Source organism: Schistocerca nitens, chromosome 8 (genome assembly GCF_023898315.1).
Source record: "Schistocerca nitens isolate TAMUIC-IGC-003100 chromosome 8, iqSchNite1.1, whole genome shotgun sequence".
Lineage (NCBI taxonomy): Eukaryota > Metazoa > Arthropoda > Insecta > Orthoptera > Acrididae > Schistocerca > Schistocerca nitens.
Genome location: NC_064621.1, coordinates 559,711,247 through 559,738,553, shown reverse-complemented (window position 1 = coordinate 559,738,553; position 27,307 = coordinate 559,711,247). Strand labels below are relative to the sequence as shown.

General features: G+C 39.9%; 1 protein-coding gene across 1 annotated transcript in view; it reads left to right on the top strand.

The window, feature by feature from the left end:
• Positions 1–27,307, top strand: part of LOC126198464 (E3 ubiquitin-protein ligase SH3RF1) — a 254,667-nt gene that overhangs the window by 137,891 nt on the left and 89,469 nt on the right. The window contains exon 11 of the mRNA XM_049934810.1: positions 6,421–6,692. Coding sequence (XP_049790767.1) covers positions 6,421–6,692 — 272 coding nt within the window. The remainder of the gene's footprint in view (positions 1–6,420; positions 6,693–27,307) is intronic.

Here is a 27,307-nt window from a genome sequence, read left to right as displayed (position 1 = left end):
AATTGGATATTTCCGGAACACTCTTTGATTTAGCTAGGGGTTTTTTTTCTGTATTCAGCTGGAAGTGCCGATGATTGTTCAGACCTTTGTGACTGTCATGTGGACATTTGTTCACAAGATAATTGTTGATAGTATTACAAAGATGTATGTTCTAAGAGGTTGGTTCTGCCAACACAGTTGACTGAGCCAGTTGCTACAGACAGTGCTTAATGTGTATGTAGGTGAAGTCATTGTAACAATCCCTCTCAGTACTAGTGACACTGCTACATTACTCCTCCTATTTTACCGAGCGAGGTGGCGCAGTGGTTAGCACACTGGACTCGCATTCGGGAGGACGATTGTTCAATCCCGTCTCCGGCCATCCTGATTTAGGTTTTCCGTGATTTCCCTAAATCGCTTCAGGCAAATGCCGGGATGGTTCCTTTGAAATGGCATGGCCGATTTCCTTCCCCATCCTTCCCTCACCCGAGCTTGCGCTCCATCTCTAATGATCTCGTTGTCGATGGGACATTAAACGCTAATATCCTCCTCCTCCTCCTCCTCCTCCTCCTCCTCCTCCTCCTCCTATTTTCTCCTCTCCCTTCCCTCTCCATTTCATTATAATGAATTAACTAATTGATGTAAAAATTTGTTAACATTGGCAAATTATAATTTAAGAGTTCTTTAAGAAATGCATTTTGGTATGTACAATGAAACATATAATTGACAAGCAGTTGTGTATCACAAAATGTATTGTTTTGTTGCAATTGTCCTTTCTCCAAAATTTTCAGACTACACATTGATTTAATAAAAATCCATAAAGGCACAACTTATAATGATTTGCTTCACAATACAAGGGGGCAGTACTTGAGATTGGGTCACAAAAGCATTCTGTACACTTTCCTTTATAGATGAGCTACACTTTCCCAAAATTCTGACACTAAAACGAATACAAGTATTTGCCTTCCCACTACCAAGCAGATGTGTTCATTCCTTTTTGTATCCCTTCTGAATTTGCGTACTATATTCTTCGCTTGGTATCCCTCTGCAGTTTTACCCCCCCCCCCCCCCCCCCCGTCACACACACACACACACACACACACACACACACACACACACACACACATTCTGTTGGTGTTCATCTTATATCTTCCTTTCAAGACATTATCCATTCCCTTCATCTGCTCTTGCAAGTCCTTAGCTATCTCTGAAATAATTACAATGTGAAAGGCAAACCTGAATTTTTTTTATTTCTTCTCCTTGAACTTTAATTCCTACTCCTAATGTTTCTTCAGTTTCCTTTACATCTTGCTCATTGTACAGAATGAACAACATCAGGGATAAACTACAGCCCTGTCTCCCTACCTTCTCAATCACTGCTTCTCTTACGTGCCCCTCGACTCTTAACTGCCATCTGGTTTCTGTACAAGATGTAAGGAGCCTTTTATTCTCTGTATTTTATCCCTGATACCTTCAAAATTTCAGTGAGAGCACTGCAGTCAACATTGTCAAAACTTCTCTAAATCTACAAATGTTATAAACATTGGCTTGAATTTCCTTAACCTATCTTCTACGATAATTTGTAAGGTCACTATTGCCTCACTTGTTCCTGCATTTCCCTGGACTCAAAACTGATCTTCCCCGAGGTTGGCTTCTGCCAGTTTTTCTCTTTTTCTTTACAGAGTATGTGCAAGTGTTTTGCAACCATGACTTATTAAACTGATAGTTCAGTAATTTTCACATACATCAGCAACTGCTTTCTTTGGAATTGGAATTATCACGTTCATCTTGAGTCTGAAGGTGTTCCAACTGTGTCATACATCTTGCACACCAGGTAGAAGAGGCCATCAGTAGTTCTGATGGAATGTCGTCTACTCCCAGGGCCTTGTTTCCATGTAGGTCTTTCAGTGCTTTGTCAAATTCTTCTCTCAGTATCATATCTCCCATCTTGTATTCATCTACAATGTCTTCTATTTGTGTATTATTGCTGTCAATTACATTTCTCGTTAATACACACTCTATGCACTGCTTCCACCTTTCAGCTCTCCCTTTTTCATTTAGTACTGTTTTTCTGTCTGAGCTCTTGATATTCATAAGGTGCTTCTCATATCTCCAAAGGCCTGTTTAATTTTCCTGTAGGCTATGCCTAGTTTTCCCATATTGAAATATGCTTCTAAATCCTTACATTTCTCCTCTAGCTATTCCTCCTTAGCCATTTAGCATTGCCTGTCACTCAAATTTTTTGACCTTTTTATTCACTTTCTCCTGTTTCATTTGCTGCGTTTTTATATTTTCTCCTTTCATCAAGTAAATTCAATGTCTCCTGTGTTATCCACAGATATCTACTAGGGCTTGTCATTTTTCCTATTTCATCCTCTTCTGCCTTCAGCATTTCATCTCTTAATGCTACTTATTCATCTTTTACTGTAATCCTTTTCCTTGTTCTAGTCAAACACTGCCACATGCTCTCTATCTCTCTCTCTCTCTCAAACTCCCAGTAACCTCTGCATTCTTTCAACTTATCTAGTCCCATCTTTTTAATTTCCTACATTTTTGCAATTTCTTTATTTGTAATCTGCATTTTGAAGCTAATAAATTGTGGGAAGAGTCCATATCTTCCTCTGGATTTCCTCAATTCATAACAAATAAATTGTGGTCTGAGTCTACATCTGCCCCTAAAATGTCTATGTGACTGTGTCAAGCAGCGCACAAATAATGCTGTAGTTGAACATTACAGGATGTTTTTTCTACTCATCCGCATTACTTTACATTTTTATATACTTGAAGCACATTGCCATTCATCACACCAACTAAAAATTTTGTCATTTTCAATGTCAATAAAATTCACCGACAGCCATATACTTTAAGATATATTATTTTATTCTGAAAGCAACCAGTTTTTTCATTTCATTTTGCCATCTTCAGGCCCCATACGCTTCTATGAAATAAATGAACTTGTCGTATAGCGCCATAAGTCACTGGATATCGTGAATTCGAATTGTTATACAATTGCTTCATACAAAGACATGACAACCTGTCACACCCTTATGGGTAGAAACTTTTATGTCTCAAGGAATTTTTAATGTTCAGACTCAGAATGCGTTCAAGAATTCTGCAGCAAACCAGTGTTAAGGATATTGGTCTGTAATTGAGCAGGTCTGTTCTTTTACGTTGCTTATATACAGGAGCCGCCTGCAATTTTTTCCTGTGCAAGAGATTTGCGATTAACAAAGCAAAGGGGCCAGTGCCACAGAATACTCCCTGTATAACCTGGTAAACTGTTTTCAACTCCTTCAGTTGCCTCTGTACACCAGGGATGTCTATTGCTATATCCTTCAGGGTAGTCTGTGCACTAGTCAAATGATGATATGTTCATATGATTCTCTGCATGAATGATTTCTTAAGAATGAAGTTTCAAACTTCAGCTTTCCTTTTGCTCTCTTCTATTGCCACCCGACACTAGTTGATGAGAGACTGGATAGAAGCCTTCGACCCACGTAGTTACTGATTTTATGTATGATCAGTATTTTCTTGTTCTCATCCATCACACTAACACTGTGTGACACTGCCAGTAGTGTTTATACTGGTATCAATATGGCCAAGGAATAGTGTCCACAATTTTCTTCAGGTGTGCCATTTTCAGCTATAGGCACTCATTGATGATTAGAGCCTTTCGAGATGCCGAATTGCGGGGATTTTGGTTGCACTATTTCACCTATTGTTCCAACTAGTCCCAGATGTTTTCCACATGACTAATCTTAGGCAATTAACAGGCCAATAGAGGTGTGATAGGGTGCCAGCATGTTCATCAAACAACGAATGTATGTGTGCAGCTATGTGAATGTGGCCTTTGTCATCTTGGAAGATGGGAGCATCGTTTGCGTACTCATTTTGAAGGTGCAGAAGAAAGGGTTATGCTTGTTCACAGAGAGTTTTGAATTTCATGTTCGTGGTAACCTGAATGAGTGGGCCCAAGGAATGGTACAAAAAACACCTGCAGGACACCACAGAATGAAATCCGACCTGAACTAAGTCTCACACACACTAAGAGTTAAGTGCCTCATTGTACTGTTGGTGCACTTGAGACCTTGTGTCATTTGAAAAGTGGCAGAATTGTGACTTACAGGACAACACTACATGCCCCCAGTCTGCTGCTCTTATGTTTCTAAGTTATTTGGCGCACTGAAGTTTCACTTTTATGTGATGCTGTGAACAATGACCTTTTGCAAGGCACCAAACTCCAAATGTCATTGCATACAGTTTCCTTCGCAACATCGGAAACTGCGAGATGGACCTGTATCCACAGACAGCAAGGGTAAAATACCTGTTGGACTCGAAACTGATGGTCATTGACATGGAGACACTCGTGTCTGGTCCCTGTCAATTAGGACTTTCTTATGATGACTGTTGTAAAGATTCATTGATACACAAACAAATTGGGCAACTACATTCACAGTATGGTCATGGCCCCTCTGAACACAATAGCTGCTTCCTACCATTGTGTCACATCCCCATTTTGTTGTACTGTTTCCACACAAATGATAGGCATATGCATACCAATTCATTGCTGTGACATACGCTAGTGGTAGAGGGTCACACAATCATCTATTGCCAATTCTACACCATCGACGGGCCCCCTTAGTGAACAATAAACTCTTTTAGAGGTTACTAATATTTTTTACCGTGAGGTTACATACATAGACTCTGGTGTAGGCAAGATTACTCCAAAACAAGGCACACTACACAACCAATTATATTAAAGTGTCATAGTGCCACAGAAAAGCACACTCGAAGAAATCTGTCACAATGCAAATCATAAATTCACATTTTCAGAAATAGTGCATTACCTATTCAGTTACAGTACACAGCATAAACTGAAGTGAAACACTTCTCAAGGCAATAAACAGTAGTAGAGGTAAATCAAAATTTTAAACATCCAAGAAACATGAATAAAACATTCTCAGTTTACTTATCACGTCAAATCTGGATACAATTTTGAGCTTTCAACAAAATAACCTCTCACCTTCATTAGGAATAACTGACTGTTGTGACTGCTATCATGGTAACTATTTATAGCCCATTGACGACTTGTGATTGATCAGTGTATGTTGTGTTTCCAGAGATAGTGTCCATGTTTGCACCAGTGGTGCCACCCGTTTTGTTAGAATGTAGGCAGTTCAGCCTATGTCTGTCTTCCAGCAGTCAGAGCTTGCTTCCTTGAACTACTACAGTTTTATCCTCTGTTGCAGTTAAATTTATTTTCACACATTCTAATTTCTTCTGTTTCCTTAAATGCAGGATAAAATTTCAGTTTCATCAAACATTATTCTGTGTTTATTCTTGAGACTTTAGAAATTGCTGATTTCTCAAGTTCGCGATTTTTAATGTGCCTTTAGTGTTCTGTACAGCAGTTGATAACAGTACACATAGAGTGACCAGTGTAATTGCTTCTGCACGTACAAGGATTGTCATAAATCCCAGAGTCGCTGAGACTGAGACTGCCCTTAACTGGTCATAGCATCTCATTTATATTCTTGGTTGGTCAGAAAATAAGCCTTACGGCTCTTCTTCCCAGGACCCTAACTATTTTGCTTGATGTTCCATTACAGAAGGGAAGAAGTAGCTCACCATGTGATAGTTCAAAATTTTTGCATTTTTATTTGTTGACGAATGTTATATCTTGAAATTGTACCCAGATTAGATGTGACATATAAAGGAAGAATGTTTCATACAAGGATCTCAGCACAAGAAACTTTGGTCTTGTGCAAAAAAGATTTTTTGAGAAGTACATTGGAATAAATGTGAGCTGATGTTTTTTAAATTGTGTTACATACATGAACAGTATCTGTCTACAAATATATTATGTAACATTTAGTTCTTAAGAAATATTTACTGTATCTACAATATAATATAGTGTTTAATATTATGTAATATTTCATGCAATGACAAACATAAAATTAAATAAATCCCATCCCGAGTCATCTCAGATGTGGAATTTGATATGCCTGTGGTGAGGATGCGGTATGAATTGCAGAGTGCCCGAAAATAAGTGGAATGGATTCCAGTCATGCAGCTGATGATGTCTGTTGCACTGTAAACATGACAAAGGCTAACAGTACACCTAATATGTCAGTATAGTATCATCATCAGCTGACGGCTATAGTATCATCATCAGCTGACGGCTGCAATACCATTTCATACTGCTGATGCTGATGCAACATTACTTAATGAAAAGCATATGTCAGCCTGAATATCCAGAAAAGTATCCTGTAGGTATAAGTACATTCTTGTTTCTTTTGTCAAAAGATAAAACTTACAGAAGAAAATTACATTCTAGATATTTATTGCATGGTGAATGAGAGATAATTGCTAATAAATGAACTGCTCCTGTGTTCACATTAGGGCACTGCTGTGAGTACAGTGTTTCTCTCTGCCTTGCAGCTGGCACAAGTAGTGCTCTCCACCCGCCTGAGCTGCCGCCACGATCGACAAGCCCAGGGCATCGTGCGAGCAGCTCGAGTGTGGTCGCTTCGTGGCTGACACCTGCGAGTGCTGCCGACACAACGGCACCCAGTGCTGGAAGTGGCAACAGTGCTAACTCCATCATCTCATCAGTTACATCAGCTGCTCACGTTGCTCCCGATGTAACTGCAGTGACGGGCACACCTGTACGCTTTGCTCATGTTTCATCAGCAGCAGCCTCGAGAGATAAGGCAAGTATCTTTCATAGAAATTAATGATGTGGGTATTGCTGCATTCGAATAACAGGGAAAATATTATTTATGGGAATGCAACATGATAGTTCTGGAAAGATCAGCAACTAGTTGTGAATTCACTGGTTTTGTTTTCTACTATATTTGCATTCACACTCAAATTTACTGGTGATTTGTTTCAAACACAATTTTCAATTTGAAAATTAAGTACTAATCATGTGAATCAACAACAAGTAATTTTTTTAACAGTTCCTGCTGTTTTGCACTTCTCTACAGCCACAGCAACCGTGCAGTAAAGATGTAGGTTATAAATTAGCTTTAAAATTTCCTGGCAGATTAAAACTGTGTGCCGGACAGAGACTCGAACACGGGACCTTTGCCTTTCGCGTGCAAGTGCTCTACTATCTGAGCTATCCAAGCACGACTCGTGCCCCGTCCTCACAGCTTCACTTCTGCCAGCATCTCGTCTCCTACCTTCCAAACTTTACAGAAGCTCTCCTGCAAACCTTGCAGAACTAGCACTCCTGAAAGAAAGGATATTGCACAGACATGGCTTAGCCACAGCCTGGGAGATGTTTCCAGAATGAGATTTTCTCTATGCAGTGGAGTGTGCGCTGTTATGAAACTTCCTGGCTATAAATTAGCTTTGACGACTTTGGCAACTTGGTTGAGGGGAAATAGATACATCTCAGAAATGAAATATAGCAACCTGAAGAGAGAAGTTGTGTGTCTTCAATAGAACTGAATGATATGGTAATCACAGGGTTCAAAGAGCAAAAAACAAATATTATGATGTAAACCATATAAATTAATATGGCAGCTAAGTGCAGTTGGGAAGTAGTCATTAAAATGAAGAATGTTGTGTTGGGCAGTGTGCTCAGCAAGTGGGTGGTCCAGTTGTTTCTTGGCCACAGGTTTTCAGTGGCCATTCATGCGGACAGACAGCTTGTTGGCTGTCATGCCCATGTAGAGTGCAGCACAGAAGTTGCAATTTAGCTTGTACACCAAACGACTGGTTTTACAGGTAGCCCTGCCTCTGATTGGATTGGTGATGCTTGTAACTGGACTTGAGTAGGTGGTGATGGAAGAATGTATGGGACAGATCTTGCACCTAGGTCTGTTACAGGGATATGAGCCATGAGAAAAGGGTTTGGGAGCAAGTGTTGTGTTGCAAAGGTCAAGGATATTGTGTAGTTTCGGTGTGCAATGGAATACCACTGCAGGAGAGGTGGTAATGGTAGTGGGTAGGACATTTCTCATTTCAGGGCATGCTGAGATGTTGTTGAAACCCTGGCAGAGAAAGTGATTCAGGTGCTCCATTCCTGTGTGGTACTAATTCATGAGGGGAACACGCCTTTGTGGCTGGGTGGTGGGACTTTGGGAGGTGGGGATGACTGGAGAGATAAGGCACACGAGATACATTTCTGTACAAAGTTGGGAGGTAATTACGATCTCCAAAGGCACGACAACCAACAAGCTGTCTGTCCACATGAATTGCCACCAACAGACTGTAGCCAGGAAACAGCTGGACCACCCAGTTGCTGAGGATGCTGCCCAACACAACATTCTTCATTTTAATGACTGCTTCACAGATTGTACCGCCTGTATCCTTACTATCAACACCAGCTTTTCTGAATTGCGCCGATGGGAACACTCTGTGCAGTATATCCTACACTTCCATACTCCTCCGTGCCTCATCTTTCATTAGTCGTTGTCCTACACTCACTTATCCCCTTCCCTGTTCCCACTCTAGCACTACACAGCTCCCTTTATTCCACTGTGTCCCCCTACCCGCCCTCTGTCTTAACTTCCTGACTGTACTAAGCTGCCCTATCCTCTTTCCATCTCGTCCCTATCTTCCCTCTCCCCGCACCAGCCTCCTCTTTACCGCCAACTTTCAGATTTCTTCTCCTGTCTTTCGCTGCTGCTCGCACTCTGGCCTCGGGAGCCATAGACTGTGTGTGTGTGTGTGTGTGTGTGTGTGTGTGTGTGTTTTGCCTAATTCTGATGAAGGCCTTTTTGGCCAAAAGCTCACTTGTTTGACAGTCTTTTTGTTGTGCCTGTCTGCAACTCAGCATCTCTGCTATATTGTGAGTAGCAGTCTGTCCTTTTTATATTATTTCATATTTATAGTTTTTACATTTGCTCTTACATATTCCAAAAATATACAGTTTAGGGGCTAAACCAGATTAAAGTTCTCTCCAAAATGTGTCATTTTTTTAGAATATTTTGTTACGCTAAAGTGTCAGAAATTTTACCGTCAGTAGGTAAACATCCTACTGTGGTTTGCTCCACTGAAATTACGTGTATACCATTGCCTCAATTTCCACTGTTTTTATCCTTATGTTTAGATTGGGGTTGGATGCACCAAGTTTCCTCAATTTTACCCTGACCTCATACTCCTATTGTGTGCCTGAGAAATTGCACACTGAATTCATATTAAGCTGTTTTAAGACTCATGTGCTACAGTTATTCACAAATCACACTTTATCCCACAAATACCATTAGCAAATTATTTGTGACTAAAGGAAGTGGAACATGTTTTGGTTGTTCATTTACTCCAGTCATTTGTGAAACTTTAGCTAGGTAGGTGGTGCTGTATTCTAGTACACTTTAGCAAGACATCTATAAGTTAACATACTTTTTCAGCAATGGATAGAACTGCAGATGCCAGAAACAAGGAAGTATCCTCAACACTATCAAAACATTGAGGCACAACAGGGATATACAGAGGCAGGGATTCAATAGTGAAGGTTAAGCTGCTCTGGTGACTCCCTTTTGTTGTAAGCAGTGGAATGTGAAAATTATATAGGGATGGGTAGGACACCCTTAAACTGAACAATGAGTGTCTTTGGGAGAAACATATAAGCTGTATTCCGTAGAACAACCCAAACCTCAGCAGAATTAACCTTTATTTCAAGGCACAAAGTTGTGAACAGCTGCTACTTGTTAGAAAAACATCATTTGATAACATTTCTGAAAAAAATGATTCATTATTTAAAACCTTGTGAGAAATATGCAAAATGTGTTCTGATAATTTTTCTGTAATCCATTATCTATATATCATGTAAATAAATAAGAATGTGTGTGTGTGTGTGGGGGGGGGGGGGGGGGTGACATCTAGGCTATCATGCATGGCAGCAGGCATGTTGCGTGAGTAGTATCACAGTGCATTCGGTGGGCTATTGATGCAGAATGCTGAGCAGAGAGAGGGAAGGAGATGTGGGAGGTAGGTGGAAGATGGAGAAGGGTAGTGGACAGGCAGAAAATGAAGTTCATTCAGAAGACAGCTGGAAGCACTGTGACATTGTACTGTCCCTAAAGGTGGGGATGGGAATGAGCAGGTGTGACATGTCAAAATGTTCTACAACTACCTTTTGGTATTTCCTTCCTATATTTAATTGACTTGGTGTGCTTTAAAAGTATGAAGTTATATTTTGTATATTATTTGTGCTGCTGACTGTTTCAAGCAGGTCACGAGAATGAGCCAATACTTCCATCAGTGTGTATAGCGATGAAAGATTATGCCACAAGGCTGAATATTACAGATAAATTTAACATCCTCTCTCAGGTCATGTGGTGTAAAATGACAGAGAATAAGGTGTGTGTAAAATTTATCCGATGTACAATGACATGGGCAAAGCTGTGGGTAAAAGGCTAGTTTATATATAAAAATGGATGTATGTGTTTATGTTCTACATCTCCTTCTAAACCACCAGATTGATTTTAACCAAATTTGGAACACACATTATTTATTGTCTGGAAAGTAGTGCTGTGGGGGTAAGAACTCCGCAGTAATAGGGGTAAGAATAAAAAGGGTTGGTAGCCCCTGACATTTAGGGTCCCTGGGTAATTGGGGTATTGTGCAAGTGGTATTGTAATGCATTCCAGTGGGTATACTTGCAGATGGTCGTGGCTGAGCAGAGAGGGATAAGAGGAGGAGGTGTATAGTGGAAGGGAGTGGATGAGATGGACAGAGAAAAAAGGGAGAAGATGGACAGACGGAGAGGTGGGAGGACGAGATGATGGAGGAGAATATAGACAGAGTGAAGGGTGTTGGGAGATGGGAAAAGAGAGGGAGGTGGGAGGGGGTGGGGTGTGGGAAGTGATGTGGGCAGGTAGTTGAGAATTACGAGAAAGTGCTGAAAAGTAATGCCTCCAAATATTTTATGTGAATACCTAAATTTAAATGAAATGAACTTCAGTTGTAATGGACAAGGATTTGATCCTGGGTCTTCTGCTTATGAGGCAGTTGCACTGACAATTAAGTCATCTGGGTACAGTGGTTATCGCACTTGCATGGACTACCCCAGCACCCATCCCGTCAGACCAAAATTTTCAACTTCTCCACCCACTAATGATGTAGTGCCCCTTGCCCATTATCATCCTCATTACTCAGTGCATTTCGTCAATTCCCGTAAGAGTTTGAGCTCACTGTGCATATGCGCTGAAAGGATCATTGGCCATCCTTGCCTTAATAGTGTACGTGGTATCTGTTTTTTGCTTTACACGTCTAGTTCTGTTGGACCAAATTGAGGAGCAAATCATCATCATCATCATCATCATGTAACATGTCAGTACAAGAAATTACAACAGAAAAGTAATAATACATAAAATAAAAGGTGTAAGAATCCTAAATAGATGACAAACTATAAGTTTATATAAATGCAATAAAAAAAATGTAACACAAAAATTAGTTTAATTTTTCAAGGAATTCCTTGACAGAATAGGAGTGACCCATGAGGAAACTCTTCTGTTTAGATTTGAAAGCATGTGGATTACTGCTGAGATGTGACTGTAGGCTTTCCCGGCATAAACTATTGATGAAGGTTTCTCAGGTCTCCAGCTGGGTGGTAGCATTGATATGTCGTGATGTTTCAGGAAGTGTCATACTACCCGTCTTCTGGCGAAGTGACTTCGCCAGAAGATGGGTAGTATGACAATTCCCGAAACATCGCGACATATCAATGCTACCACCCGGTTGGAGACCTGAGAAACCTTCATCAGTACTGCTAAGATTTTTGAATTTTTGTGGCAGCTTATTGAAAATGAAAATGAATGCTGCAGAATACTGCACACCTTTCTGCACAAGAGTGAATGCAGATTGGATTTTTGTCTAGTATTAACTGAGTGAAAAGAATATATAGAGAAGTCAGTGTCAGATAGCCAGTCTAATGAACTGGGGCTGACAAGAGGTTCACAAACTAACACCACATGTTGACCGAACTGCCCATTTCTGAGCCATAAATACCCTTTGAGAATGGAAAGAGTTACCCCAAAATATAATACTACAGGTCATAAGTGGATAAATGGATAGGTTAAAGTTAGATATAGTGGAATTAATGAAGTTCGGTGGCAGGAGGAACAATGGTCAGGTGAACACAGGGTTATAAATACAAAATCAAACGGGTAATGCTGGAGAAGGTTTAATAATGAATAAAAAATAAATAGGAGTGCGGGTAAGCTACTACAAACAGTATAGTGAACACATTATTGTGGCCAAGATAGACACTAAGCCCACACCTACCGCAGTAGTACAAGTTTATATGCCAGCTAGCTCTGCAGATGACGAAGAGATTGATGAAATGCGTGATGAGATCAAAGAAATTATTCAGACACTGAAGGGAGACGAAAATTTAATAGTTATGGGTGACTGGAATTCAATAGTAGGAAAAGGAAGAGAAGGAAACATAGTAGGTGAATATGGAATGGGGGTAAGAAATGAAAGAGGAAGCCCCTGGTAGAATTTTGCACAGAGCACAACTTAATCATAGCTAACACTTGGTTCAAGAATCATGAAAGAAAGTTGTGTGTACGGAAGTGGTCTGGAGATACTGGAAGGTTTCAGATAGATTATATAAATGATCTAGAGAGAATTTCTGTATGATGCGAAAAGTGGCAATTTGGCACTAAACAAAGAAAAGTGAGAGTTCACCCATATGGGTACTAAAAGAAATTCAATAAATTTTGGGTATACGATAAATCGCACAAATCTAAGGGCTGTCAGTTCGACTAAATACCTAGGAATTAATTTTACGAGCAACTTAAATTGGAAAGACCACATAGATAATGTTGTGGGGAAGGCGAAACAAACACTGCACTTTGTTGGCAGAACACTTACAAGATACAACAAACCCAGTAAAGAGACAGCCTACATTACACTTGTCCGTCCTCTGCTGGAATATTGCTGCGCGGCGTGGGATCCTTACCAGGTAGAATTGACAGAGGACATCGAAAAGGTGCAAAGAAGGGCAGCTCGTTTCATGTTATTGCGCAATAGGGAATAGAGTGTCACTGATATGATACACGAGTTGGGGTGACAGTCACTGAAACAAAGGCGATTTTCTTTGCGGTGAGATCTATTTACAAAATTTCAGTCACCAACTTTCTCTTCCTAATGCGAAAATATTTTGTTGACACCCACCTACATTGGGAGAAATGATCATCATAATAAAATAAGAGAAATCAGAGCTTGAACAGAGACATTTAGGTGTTCCTTTTTCCCACTCGCCATTCGAGAGTGGAATGGTAGAGAAGTAGTATGAAAATGGTTCGATGAACCCTCTGCCACACTTAAGTGCGAATTGTAGAGTAACCATGTAGATGTAGACAGAGATTTAGGAACCAGATTTTAAATTGTAAGACATTTCCAGAGGCAGATGTGGACTCTTACCACAATCTATTGGTTATGAACTGTAGATTAAAACTGAAGAAACTGCAAAAAGGTGGGAATTTAAGGAGATGGGACCTGGATAAACTGACTAAACCAGAGGTTGTACAGAGTTTCAGGGAGAGCATAAGGGAACAATTGACAGGAATGGGGGAAAGAAATACAGTAGAAGAAGGAAGAAGTAGTGAAGGCAGCAGAGGATCAAGTAGGTAAAAAGATGAGGGCTAGTAGAAATCCTTGGGTAACAGAAGAAATATTGAATTTAATTGATGAAAGGAGAAAATATAAAAATGCAGTAAATGAAGCGGGCAAAAAGGAATACAAATATCTCAAAAATTAGATCGACAGGAAGTGCAAAATGGCTAAGCAGGGATGGCTAGAGGACAAATGTAAGGATGTAGAGGCATATCTCACTAGGGGTAAGATATATACTCCCTACAGGAAAATTGAAGAGACCTTTGGAGAAAAGAGAACCACTTGTATGAATATCAAGAGCCCAGATGGAAACCCAGTTCTAAGCAAAGAAGGGAAAGCAGAAAGGTGGAAGGAGTATATAGAGCGTCTATACAAGGACGATGTACTTGAGGACAATATTATGGAAATGGAAGAGCATGAAGATGAAATGGGAGCTATGATGCTGTGTGAAGAGTTTGACAGAGCACTGCAAGACCTAAGTCGAAAGAAGGCCCCAAGAGTAGACAACATTCCATTAGTACTACTGACAGCCTTGGGAGAGCCAGCCCAGACAAAACTCTACCATCTGGTGAACAAGATTTATGAGACAAGCGAAATACCCTCAGACTTCAAGAAGAATATAATAAATTCAATCCCAAAGAAAGCAGGTGTTGACAGATGTGAAAATTACAGAACTATCAGTTTAATAAGTCACTGCTGCAAAATACTAACGCAGATTCTTTACAGATGAATGGAAAAACTGGTAGACGCTGACCTCGGGGAAGATCAGTTTGGATTCCGTAGAAATACTGGAACAAGTGAGGCAGTCGTGACCTTAAGACTTATCTTAGAAGATAGATTAAGGAAAGACAAATCTACATTTCTAGCATTTGTAGACATAGAGAAAGCTTTTGACAATGTTGACTTTCAAATTCTGAAGGTGGTAGGGGTGAAATACAGGGAGCAAAAGGCTAGTTACAATTTGTACAGAAACCAGAAGGCAGTTATAAGAGTCGAGGGGCATGAAAGGGAAGCAGTGGTTGGGAAGGGAGTGAGACAGGGTTGTAGCCTGTCCCTGGTGTTATTCAATCTGTATATTGAGTAAGCAGTAAAGGAACAAAAGAAAAATTTGGAGTAGGTATTAAAATCTATGGAGAAGAAATAAAAACTTTGAGGTTCGCCGATGACATTGTAATTCTGTCAGAGACAGCAAAGGACTTGGAAGAGCAGTTGAACGGAATGGACAATGTCTTGAAAGGACGATATAAGATGAACATCAACAAAAGTGAGATGAGGATAATGGAATGTAGTCGAATTAAGTTGGGTGATGCTGAGGGAATTAGATTAGGAAATGAGACAGTTGAAGTAGTAAATGAGTTTTGCTATTTGGGGAGCAAAATATCTGATGATGGTTGAAGTAGAGAGCATATAAAATGGAGACTGGCAATAGCAAGGAAAGCGTTTCTGAAGAAGAGAAATTTGTTAACATTGAGTATAGATTTAAGTGTCTGGAAGTCTTTCCTGAAAGTATTTCTAAGGAGTGTAGCCATGTATGGAAGTGAAATTTGGACAATAAATAGTTTGGACAAGAAGAGAACAGAAGCTGTCGAAATGTGGTGCTACAGAAGAATGCTGAAGATTAAATGGGTAGATCACATAACTAATGAGGAGGTATTGAATAGAATTGGGAGAAGAGAAATTTGTGGCACGACTTGACTAGAAGAAGGGAACGATTGGTAGGACATGTTCTGAGGCATCAAGGGATCACCAATTTAGTATTGGAGGGCAGCATAGAGGGTAAAGAGCGTAGAGGGTGACAATTAGATGAATACACTAAGCAGATTCAGAAGGATGTAGGCTGCAGTAGTTACTGGGAGATGAAGAAGCTTGCACAGGATAGAGTAGCATGGAGAGCTGCATCAAACCAGTCTCTGGACTGAAGAGCACAACAACAACAACATGTCATAAGTGAATGAAAATAAGTAAAGTAAATTACGTTTCATGTCAAACTATCGCTTACTGTAGGTGCTGTTCTAATAGTAAAAATGGCAGCATTAAGTTGTTTTGTTATTCCTGGCTGTGGTTCCAAAGATACTGGTTTTGATCTCTGGCCAATCCTACTACTTGTGGCTGCCATTTATTACTTCTTTCGCCTCTGGCATTTTTTATGATGTGAAAAAACGCAAAGTTGCACCCTGTTTCAGAGTCGCATTATACCGTATATAGGCTTACAACTGGCTGTGCAAGTCATTCCAAAGGATGGAGAAGAGCAATGATATACCACCTTCAGCAGGACCTGCTGCTGCTTCCGCTTCCGTCATCGTTGTTGTTGTTGTTGTTGTTGTTTGTGTCTTCAGTCCCAAGACTTGTCTGCTGCATATCTCCATGCTAGTCTATCTTGTACGAGCCTCTTCATGTCTGCGTAACTATTGCAACCTTCATTCATTTCAGTGTGCTTACAGTAGTCTAACCATGGTCTCCTCTACAATTTTTACCCTCCAACGCTTCCTTCCATTACAAAATTAACAATCCCTTAAAGCTGCAGGAGTGTTCTATCAACCAGTCTTTTCTATTAGTAAAGTGATGCTGTATACATATTTTTTTCCCCAGTTCGATTCAATGCCATTGCATTTTTCGTTTGAACTACCCATATAATCTTCAGCATTCTTCTACAATAGATGTTTCAAAAGCTTCTTTTCCCTCCTTGTCTGAATTACTTATTGTCCACATTTCATTTCCGTACAGGGCTACACTCCAGGCAAATACCTTCAGGTAAGGCTTCCTTAAATGTACGAGGGCAGTTCAATAAGTAATGCAACACATTTTTTTTCTGAAACAGGGGTTGTTTTATTCAGCATTGAAATACACCAGATTATTCCCCAATCTTTTAGCTACACAACACTATTTTTCAACGTAATCTCCATTCAATGCTACGGCCTTACGCCGCCTTGAAATGAGGGCTTGTATGCCTGCACGGTACCATTCCACTGGTCGATGTCGGAGCCAACGTCGTACTGCATCAATAACTTCTTCATCATCCGTGTAGTGCGTCCCACGGATTGCGTCCTTCATTGGGCCAAACATGTGGAAATCCGACGGTGCGAGATCGGGGCTGTAGGGTGCATGAGGAAGAACAGTCCTCTGAAGTTTTGTGAGCTCCTCTCGGGTGCGAAGACTTGTGTGAGGTCTTGCATTGTCACGAAGAAGGAGACGTTCGTTCTGATTTTTGTGCCTACGAACACGCTGAAGTCGTTTCTTCAATTTCTGAAGAGTAGCACAATACACTTCAGAGTTGATCGTTTGACCATGGGGAAGGACATCGAACAGAATAACCCCTTCAGCATCCCAGAAGACTGTAACCATGACTTTACCGGCTGAGGGTATGGCTTTAAACTTTTTCTTGGTAGGGGAGTGGGTGTGGTGCCACTCCATTGATTTCCGTTTTGTTTCAGGTTCGAAGTGATTAACCCATGTTTCATCGCCTGTAACAATCTTTGACAAGAAATTGTCACCCTCAGCCACATGACGAGCAAGCAATTCCGCACAGATGGTTCTCCTTTGCTCTTTATGGTGTTCGGTTAGACAACGAGGGACCCAGCGGGAACAAACCTTTGAATATCCCAACTGGTGAACAATTGTGACAGCACTACCAACAGAGATGTCAAGTTGAGCACCGAGTTGTTTGATGGTGATCCGTCGATCATCTCAATCGAGTGTGTTCGCACGCTCCGCCATTGCAGGAGTCACAGCTGTGCACGGCCGGCCCGCACGTGGGAGATCAGTCTTGCTTGACCTTGCGGCGATGATGACACACGCTTTGCCCAATGACTCACTGTGCTTTTGTGCACTGCCAGATCACCGTAGACATTCTGCAAGCGCCTATGAATATCTGAGATGCCCTGGTTTTCCGCCAAAAGAAACTCGATCACTGCCCGTTGTTTGCAACGCACATCCGTTACATACGCCATTTTAACAGCTCCGTACAGCGCTGCCACCTGTCGGAAGTCAGTGAAACTATACGAGACGAAGCGGGAATGTTTGAAAATATTCCACAAGAAATTTCCAGTTTTTTCAGCCAAAATTGGCCGAGAAAAAAAATGTGTTGCATTACTTATTGAACTGCCCTCGTATACACTGTTCAATCACAGTAATGTGACCACCTGTCAGAAGCCTGAATAACCATCTTTTGTAGCACACAACTCAAAATGTCTATTGTTTGGTGAGTGATCTCCTTTATGCCTAAATTATTTACATTATGTAGGTCAAATTTAAATGATTGCAAAATCTCCAAGATTCGGGATCATTTACAGAAACTTGAATTTTAGCACAGACTTGAATGGGAGATGCTTATATTAGTTTCCACAATGACACTTTGTCTCAAAACCTGGCAGAAAATCCAAAGAAATTCTGGTCATATGTAAAATATTCTAGCAGTATGATACAATTGATGCCTACTCTACGCGATAGTGACGGAAATTCTGTCGACGATAGTCCTGCCAAAGCAGAATTACTAAACACAGCCCTCCGAAATCCCTTCACCAAAGAAGATGAAGTAAATATTCCAGAATTCGAATCAAAAGCAGCTGCCAACATGAGTAACTTAGAAGTAGGTATCCTCAGAGTTGTAAAGCAATTTAACTCTTGTAATAAAAGCAAGTCTTCTGGGCCAGACTGTATACCAATTAGATTCCTTTCAGAGTATGCTGATGCAATAGCTCCCTACTTAACAACCATATACAACTGTTTGCTTGATGAAAGATCCGTACCCAAAGACTGGAAAGTTGCACAAGTCGCACAAAAATTCAAGAGAGGTAGTAACATTGTTCTTGTGAAACACAAGTAAGTCTGTACACACATGCAGTGCTGAGTGCTATTGACAAGGGATTTCAAATTGATTCCATATTTCTAGATTTCCTGAAAGCTTTTGACACTGTACCACACAAGCGACTTTAGTGAAATTGCATGCGTATGGAATATCTTCTCAGTTACATGAATGGATTTGTGATTTCCTGTCAGATCACTGTTCGTAGTAATTGACGGAAGGTCATGAAGTAAAACAGAAGTGATTTCTGGCATTCGTCAAGGTAGTGTTATAGGCCCTCTGCTGTTCCTTGCCTGTTTGCAGATGATGCTGTTGTTTATCATGTTGTGGAGTTGTCAGAAGATCAAAACAAATTTCAAAACAATTTAGAAAAGATGTCTGTATGTTGTGAAAATTGGCAATTGATGTTAAACAATGAAAAGTGTGAGGTCGTCCACATGATTGCTAAAAGGAATCCGTTAAACTTTGGTTACATGATAAATCGGCCAAATCTAAAGGCTGTAAATTCCATTAAATACCTAGGAATTACAATTATGAACAACTAAAATTGGAAAGAACACACATAAAGTGTTTTGGGGAAGGCAAACCAAAGATTGCGTTCTATTGGCAGAACACTTAGAAAATGTAGCAGATCTGCTAAAGAAACTGCCTTCACTACGCTTTTCCATCCTCTTTTGGACTAATGTTGCATGGTTTGGGATTCTTACCATATAAGATTAACAAGGTACATAGAGAAAGTTCAAAGAAGAGCAGCATGTTTGTATTATTTGAAATAGAAGAGAGTGTGTCACTGAAATGATACAGGATTCGGGGTAGACATAATTAAAATGAAGGTGTTTCTTGTTGTGATGGAATCTTCTCATGAAATTTCAATTGCCAACTTTCTCCTCCGAATCCAAAAATATTTTGTTGATGCTGACCTACATAGGAAGAAACAATCATCACAATAAATTAAGGGAATCAGAGCTCACACGAAAAGATGTCATACACTTAAGTGTGATTTGTGGACTATCCATGTATATGTAGATGTACATTATACCAGCAATTTCCTAACCATATATGTACTTCGACCATTGTCGCTTTTTCATTTTGTCATATCCTAATCTGTTATCCTCTGCATTGTCTGATTTACCTTTTGTTGACGTTCATCTTACATGCTCCTTTCAAGAGACTGTCCATTCCATACAGCTGCTCTTCAAAGTCCTTTCTTCCCTCTGATGGAACTGCAGTGTCACCAGCAAGCATCAAAGTTTTTATTTCTTCTCCCTGAACTTTAATTCATTCTCCATATTTTTCTTTGGTTTCCTTTAGTGCTTCCTCAATGTACAAACTGAATAACATCGTAAACTCTTTCTCACTGTCTTCTCAACCACTGTTTCCATATCATGCTCTTTCGCTCTTATAATCTCTGTTCGTTTTCTATACAAGTTGTAAATAATATTTCACTCCTTGTGTTTTATCCCTGCTACTTCAAAATTTCAGAGCATGGTCCATTCAGTATTGTCAGAAGCTTTCTCTAAATCTACAAATGCTGTAAATGTGTTTGCTTTTGTTCAACATTCCATCTAGGATAAGTCGTTGGGTCAGTATTGACTCCCATGTTTACAGAACCTGAGATCATCTTCAACCAGTTTTTCTATTCTTCTGTAATTTGTGTCAGTATTTTTCATCCATGTCTTATTGTACTGATGGTCTGATAATACATTTGTCATCCCCTGCCTTCTGTGGAAATAGAATTATTACAATTTTCGTGAAGTCTGGGGGTATTTTACATTTGATGTCCACCCCAAATCCTGTATCATGTCATCGTCTTGCATACCTGTGGAACCATTTTGTCATAACCAATAAACTATGGTTAGAGATTGTACATCTACCCCTTGGAAATGTCTTAAAGGCTAAAATCTTGTTCTGAAATATGTTAAACTTCTGAAGGAATATTGTAAGCCAGGGATCTTGTTTCCATCTATGTCTTTCAGTGCTTTAAAAATTCTTCTCACATTGTCATATCTAGCATCCCTTCTTCATTTACTTTCTCTTCCATTCCTATAATATTGTTTTAAAGTTCATTTCCTTCCACCTTTGAGCTTTCCCTTTTTTGCTTGGTAATGGCTTTCCATTTGAGGTCTTTGTATTCACACAGCTGCTTCTCTCGTCTCCAAAGTTCTCTTTAATTTCTCAGCAGACAGCATCTATCTAGCCACACATGCTTCTACAGTGTTGCATTTTTTCCTCTACCAATTCCTACTTAGCCATTTTGCACTGTGTCAGTCTCATTTTTTAGAAATATGTATCCGTTTCACCTGCTTCATTTGCTGCATTTTTATATTGTCTCCTTTCTTCAGTTAAATTTAATATCTCCTACATTATCCAGAGATTTCTGCTAGGCCTTGTTGTTTTACCCATGTGATCCTATGCTGCTTTCCATATTTCATCTCTCAAAGCTGCCTGTTCATCTTATATGTACCCCTTTCCCCCTGTTTCAGTCCAGTTTTTCCAATGTTCCCTCTGAAAACCTCAACGACCTGTGGTTCCTTACATTTAGTCCAGTGTTTCCCGTGTTCCCTCTGAAAACCTCAACAACCTGTGGTTCCTTACATTTATCCAGGTCTCATCTCCCTAGTATCCTACCTTTTTGTAATTTCTTCAGTTTTGATATACCGTTTATAACTAATATGTTACGATCACTTTGCCTGTGCAACTGTCTTAACAGTTTAAAATCTGATTTTGAAATCTTGTCTTTCCACTATGCAATCAATATGAAACCTGCAACTGTCTTCAGGTCTCTTCCATGTCTACAGATATCTTTCATGATTCTTAAACTAAGTGTTAGTGATGATTAAATTATGCCGTGTGCAAAATTCTACCAGGTAGTCTTTCATTCCTCTCCTGCAGTCCATGTTCCCCTAAGATTTTTTCTTCATTTCCTTTTCCTACTGTTAAATTCCAGGCACCAATCACAGTTAAATTTTAATCTCCCTTGCGTATCTGAATAATTTTCTTTATCTCATCATACTTTTATTCAATCTCTTCATCATGTGTGAAGCTAGTAAGTGTATAAACTTTTACTACTGTGGTGAGTTCAGTTTGTGTCTATCTTGGCTACAATAAAGCATTCACTGTGCTGTTCATAGTAGCTTGCCCACATTCCTGTTTTATTGTTATTTATTTGCCCTACTCCTGCATTACCCCTATTTGATTTTGTGTTGATAAACCTGATACTGGGCTGTGTAAAACTCCTGTTCTTCCCGACACAACACGCAATTAATTCCTACCATATCTAACTTCGGTCTATCCATTTCTCTTTCCAGTTCTCTAACCTACTTACCCGATTATGAGATCCAACACTCCACAATCTGATATGTAAAGTGCCAGTTTTATCATACAATGCAGGCTTTCTTGGCTAGTAGTAGCATCCTTAGTATTTTTGTTTCATGGGCATTAGGCCATAGTCCCTTCCTAACGTTTCATCTTCCAGTGCTAGAAACATCATCAGAGGCTATAATGACACTGGGAGCAGTTACTGTCTCAAACAAACTCAGCAAGTGGAGCTGTTCGTAAGTATCCACACAACAGTCAGTTTGTCATGCCATCAGACTGCTGCCTTAAGTCATGGAGCCGTGTCGACATGTGTTATGGGACTTGTTGTTGTGGGGCATAGTTGCCGCCTTTTTCTGTATTTGGCACTATGGCCAACAACTTATTTAATTTCAGTCCTTGTTTCTTTTCTGTTAAATTTGTTTTTGTATTTTTCAATTTCTATTGTCTCTCTGTACATCCTAGCATAGTAATCATTGGATCTTGATAAAACCATAAGATCAGAGAAATGAATGTCCCAGTGCATAATCTGCTACTGCTGATTTCTCCGTGTTGTCCAGATGACAATTACTCATGGTTCCTTAAGGTCAGTTTAATGTTTATTGTTGTAGTTCCTGTGTACATTTGGCCTTGCGTGCAGGGGATTTTGTACACTCCTGTGACAATTTGTGAGTGTAGGTCCTTTGCAGTGTTCAAATATTCATGCACATTTCTTGTCGATACTGTGTCTTCCAAGTACTCTGCTGATGTAGTGTATGACTATCTTTGTGAATGGGAGGAAATCTATCCCTTTATTTGGTTATTTTTCACTAGAAGCTCCAACATGTAGTGGCCTAGTTATCTACTTGTCACAGTAGCCATTTCTTCTGGAGGCAGTTCTGAAATGACTGAGCTTTCCCTCCAAGTGTTGTGGTTCACTGATTCATTCAGCCCGTTCTACCAATGTTTTGATTAATCCTTTTCTTTGCTTGGAGTGGTGGTTGAAATGTCTGTGAAGGTATCTATTCCTGTGAGAGGGTTTTCCGTAGTCTTTGTACACTAAAGTTCCAGCAGTTTTCTGAAGACGTACAGGGTGATTTTTTTTTTTCCACCATGTACAAACTCTATACCTGCACTGGTGAAACATTGCACTTGAGAGTTCACATTATGTCAAGCTAAGTTGGCTATACTGCAATAGTGATGTTGCACCAGCAACCTCGCACAGATAGCAGATGACGTGGTTTTCTGTTCCATCTCGTAAAAGTAAGCTATTGACCAAGAACAGAATATATAAGAATTAGGTTTCGCCTTGTTACCACAATAACAGCAAATAAACTGTGTGGTAATGTATATATAATCATAAAGGAGCACACATTTTAAACATTGATGATGACCGATATTTTGAAAACAACAGTTTACAAAATAAGTAATAACCGAAATTGTAACTTCTCACTCTATGTCTTATGATGATGATGATGATGATGATGACTCTATGACGATGATCATCATGCAATAAATAACCATATTCGTAGCTTTCACTCGCCATTTTACAGTGACAATGGCGCATTTCCATCAAGGTCTCCATCGTTACTGTAGTTGGAATCAGTACCAAAACCAGTTTTATGTTTGTCATCACAATCCACAACAAATGCACCTTTCCTAACAGGACTTTGCATTCATCTAGCACTTTCTAAGGGAAATCTGTACTTTTCAGCACAATTTTTAGTGACTTCCCACTGCTGAAAAGTTCACGTACTTTCAACAAAACTAGTAACTTTGTTGCCCTAGGATGCTCTTTCCTGCCGTAGTACACATAAATATGCCTGCAAATTGCACCGGTCTTGAAAGAATCCAAGTCAAGTGACAGGGTGAGGCTGCTGTCTCTTCTTTCCAAGAGTCACTAAAACTACATTATCTGATCCAGACAGCTCCAAATGATTGGGGCTCACATTTTTATATTTCAATTTTTGCAGTAACAATCCCTCTCTTACTGCTCCTGTTCTTGCACTAATTCCAAAACCTTTTGATGTTCATTCCACAACTTTGACAGGAACTGATGGCTGTCCATTAGTACTTGGGTATTCTTTCTGCTTGTAAGACTCACAAAGGTTCTTTGCCCCCCTCCAAGTATAAGAATTTTCTAAACCACAGTGTAACAAAGCACAGCACAATGCAAGCACACAATAGAAGTGATACACAATGCACATTGTTTTTGTTCACACGAAACAAAGCGGGCCAGCTGGCATTGATTCATGCCCCACGCCTTGCGCCTCGCACTTCTCATTCTTCGCATGTCAGGTGTTTCGCTGCCAACTTCAAATGCGTATGTCAAGTGCAAAGTTTCAGCAGCCTGAGTATAGGGATTGATGGATGAGAGGATACGGAACAAAAAAGGTTTAATGGACTTGTGTCTGGAAATGCATGGTTTCCATCTTAGAGACCATTTAAAGAATCATATATTGTTACAGAGACTGTGCCTCTCCTGCCATAGTAGTTGATAATGTGTCCGATTCACTTCTCTTGCTGACTCACCTTGTAGTGGATGTGATACAGCAGTGTACACAATGGTTTCATATTTGCATCGAGACCTTGCCAACATGGTGTTTGCTTATGGAAAGGCAAATGGAAATGGGTGGCGAGCAGTTAGATTGTATCAGGAGACCTATCCCCAATGACAATAGCCACTACATTCAATGTTTGCAACAGTGTTTTGTCATTTGTCTGACACAGAGTCATTTCAGGAAGCAGGAAATCATGAAGGACATATCTGAAATGTTCAGACATCAGATTTGGAGGAAAATGTGGTTAACGCTGTGGAAGGTGACTGCAGTGTCAGTACCAGGCAGTTTGCCCGTCAGTACAGGGTAGCCAGATGACAATGTGGAACAATCTTCATGACAATTGTTGCTACCCTTATCACTTAAAGCATGTGCAGGGCTTACTAGCTACAGACTTTTCACATCAGTAGTAGTTCTGTCACTGGTTCCTTCACAAGGCAACCATGATTCTAGGATTTGTGTCATCCATTCTATTCAAAGACGAGGTCACCTTTATGTGGATATCTTCAACTTTCATAATGGTCATATGTGGGATGGTATGCAGAACCCCCATGGTATGGTGACAGTGAATCACCAGTATCGGTGCAGCCCGAAGTGTAGTCTGGGATAATAGACAACAATATTTTGGGATCAGTCATCCTTCCATGTTGCCTAACAGGCCGGAACTATTGGCATTCCTTGCAGGTGTCTTTGCCTCCCCGGCTGGAAGAAGGGGAAGGATTATGTGGCTGCTGCATGATGCTCCAGCCCACTTCACTGTTAACATCCAGACGCATCTCAATTGTGTCTTCCCTGCTTGATGGATCGGACAAGAGGTCCAGTTGCATAGCCTGCTTGTTCATCTGATCTCAACCCTTGAGATTTCTGGTTATGTGGTCATCTAAAAAGTATCGTGTATGCAGAACCCATTCCAGATGTGGATGCACTGTAGCAGTGTAGTCGTGCTGCTGTTGACACTGTTCGGATGGAGCCTGGTTGATGCAAATATGTGCGAAAGAACATGCTATGGGGTGTACGATCATGCACTGAGGCACATGGAAAACATTTTCAACACATACTGTAACTGTGGTTGCATGGTACAGCATGTATTTGACCAAAGTCTCTGTAACAATATATGATCGAATAAATGGTCTCTAACATGAAAACCATGCATTTCTGGACGTAAATTCATTATACCTTTTTTTTCCGTATTCTCTCATCGATCAATCCCTAGACTTTTTTAAAGGTGGAAAAAATCAACCTGTTTACATTCAAAAATGAAACTGGAACTCCTCTTTCCATAGTGAACTGTATATTGGGATTAATATAATTCAGAAAATTTAGAAATTCTGAGAGTTCGTTTTCTCCATGAGGCCATATAATGAAAGTACCATCCCTGTACTGAAACTGACATGAAGGTTTCTTATTGCCATCTGAGGACAGACTCTGTGCTCAGTGTGTTCCCCACAGCCACACCATAGGTTTGCTCATAGAACTTGTTGCCCCATTGAAAGTAAGTTGATCTGAGACAATCTTTAAATAGATCTGACATGTCTTTTTGCAAAAATACTTTCCAACTTTTGTAACGTCATCCCATTAAGAGGGACCAAAACTTACCATAATATCACTTGAACTGAACCTGAAGGATTTTAATTTTTTGATAAAATGATTAGATTCTCTAATGTAAGTGTAAGTTTTTCCTTTAAATGGCCATAGTGGCGAAGTGTTTGGCAGCCCCATAGATCAATCAGTAGAGCTAACAGTAGGTGTTAATGGAATGTGAGGTTTGTAAATTTGTGGCAAATCATGCAGTTTTAGTGATAATGCTTCTGATTTAGTAAAATCCTTCTTGTCTGGGGAGAGATGAAAAAGGCTTTTATTAACTTATCCTTTATTGTAAGGAGAGAACTTCTGGGATCTCCTGTAAGCTCTTTCTATTTTGCTGGTTGTAATGTACTTTACTGTGTGGCAATCTTCCTTCCTCATTATCACTGTAGCACTACCCTTATCTGCTGGAAGTATTAGAATGTCTTTATCAGTATGTAAACATTGGCTAGCTTTCATTTTGCCTATTACTAAGTTATTGCTAGATGGCTGGCTCCTGATGATTTCTCCAGCATTGAGAGATGAAACAGTAGGCAGAGGAATAGCCTTGGAGCATGACCTAACACTCATAAAAACAAATAGCCCCAAGAATGCCAGTCTTGTATCTCTGGCACCCTCCTAAGCGGTGCCCACCTGAAGATCCAAATGGAGGACTATTTTACCTCCTGAATAATGGGAGAGGGTGCCATCACCATTTAACCACACAGTAGAGCTGCATGCCCTACAGGGGACAAACAAATAGCTGTAGTTTCCTGTTGCTTTCAGCTATTCACAGTATCAGCATGACAAGGTCGTGTCAACGGAGCAAATAATTTTTAGGTGGTTTTATTGTCTTCACTTGGAACTTTGCTTTTTGAAGGTAACTAATGGACAGCCATTCTGTCTCCTTTTAATTTACAGTTTTCTCAACTGAACTTACTATGTATCAAAAGTAAAATTCAACAGTATTATGAAAAAAAGAGACTGCTACTAGCCTTGACAATGATATTGTTGACATTCCAAAAGTAAAATTTTTGCAAGGTAAATGTGAATGAAAAGGAGAAAGAGTGGCTGGCCAGTAGTTACCTACATTCGAGAAGTAATGATGATAGACACACTTAAAAATTATTTACTTTGTTTGGGTAATTAGCAGCATTGAAAGTATGTAGTAGGCCCCATGTGTTGTGGCACTGGTGGGTACTTACGCTCAAGTCCCATAGCTTCTGCTTGTCTGCAGCAGCAAAATGCTGGTTGTTTATAAATCTTCCTTTTCCCAGTTACAATTACTTGTGTTATGATGTAGAGTTTTGTAATCTGACAGGAGTAAGACTATGTAACTATAGTAATTTAACTAGTTAGCATGATACGGAACATAGCTGATGTTCTCTCTGACTCCCACATTTTACAAATGTTGGTCAGACACAGTCTGGAAAGCTTGTAAGGGTGTTTCAGGGTAGGTTGTGCTGAGAAATAATTGTTAAGAAAGAATTCGATATATTGCACTGTTTCTGAGTTAATTAGCATTGAAATTAGA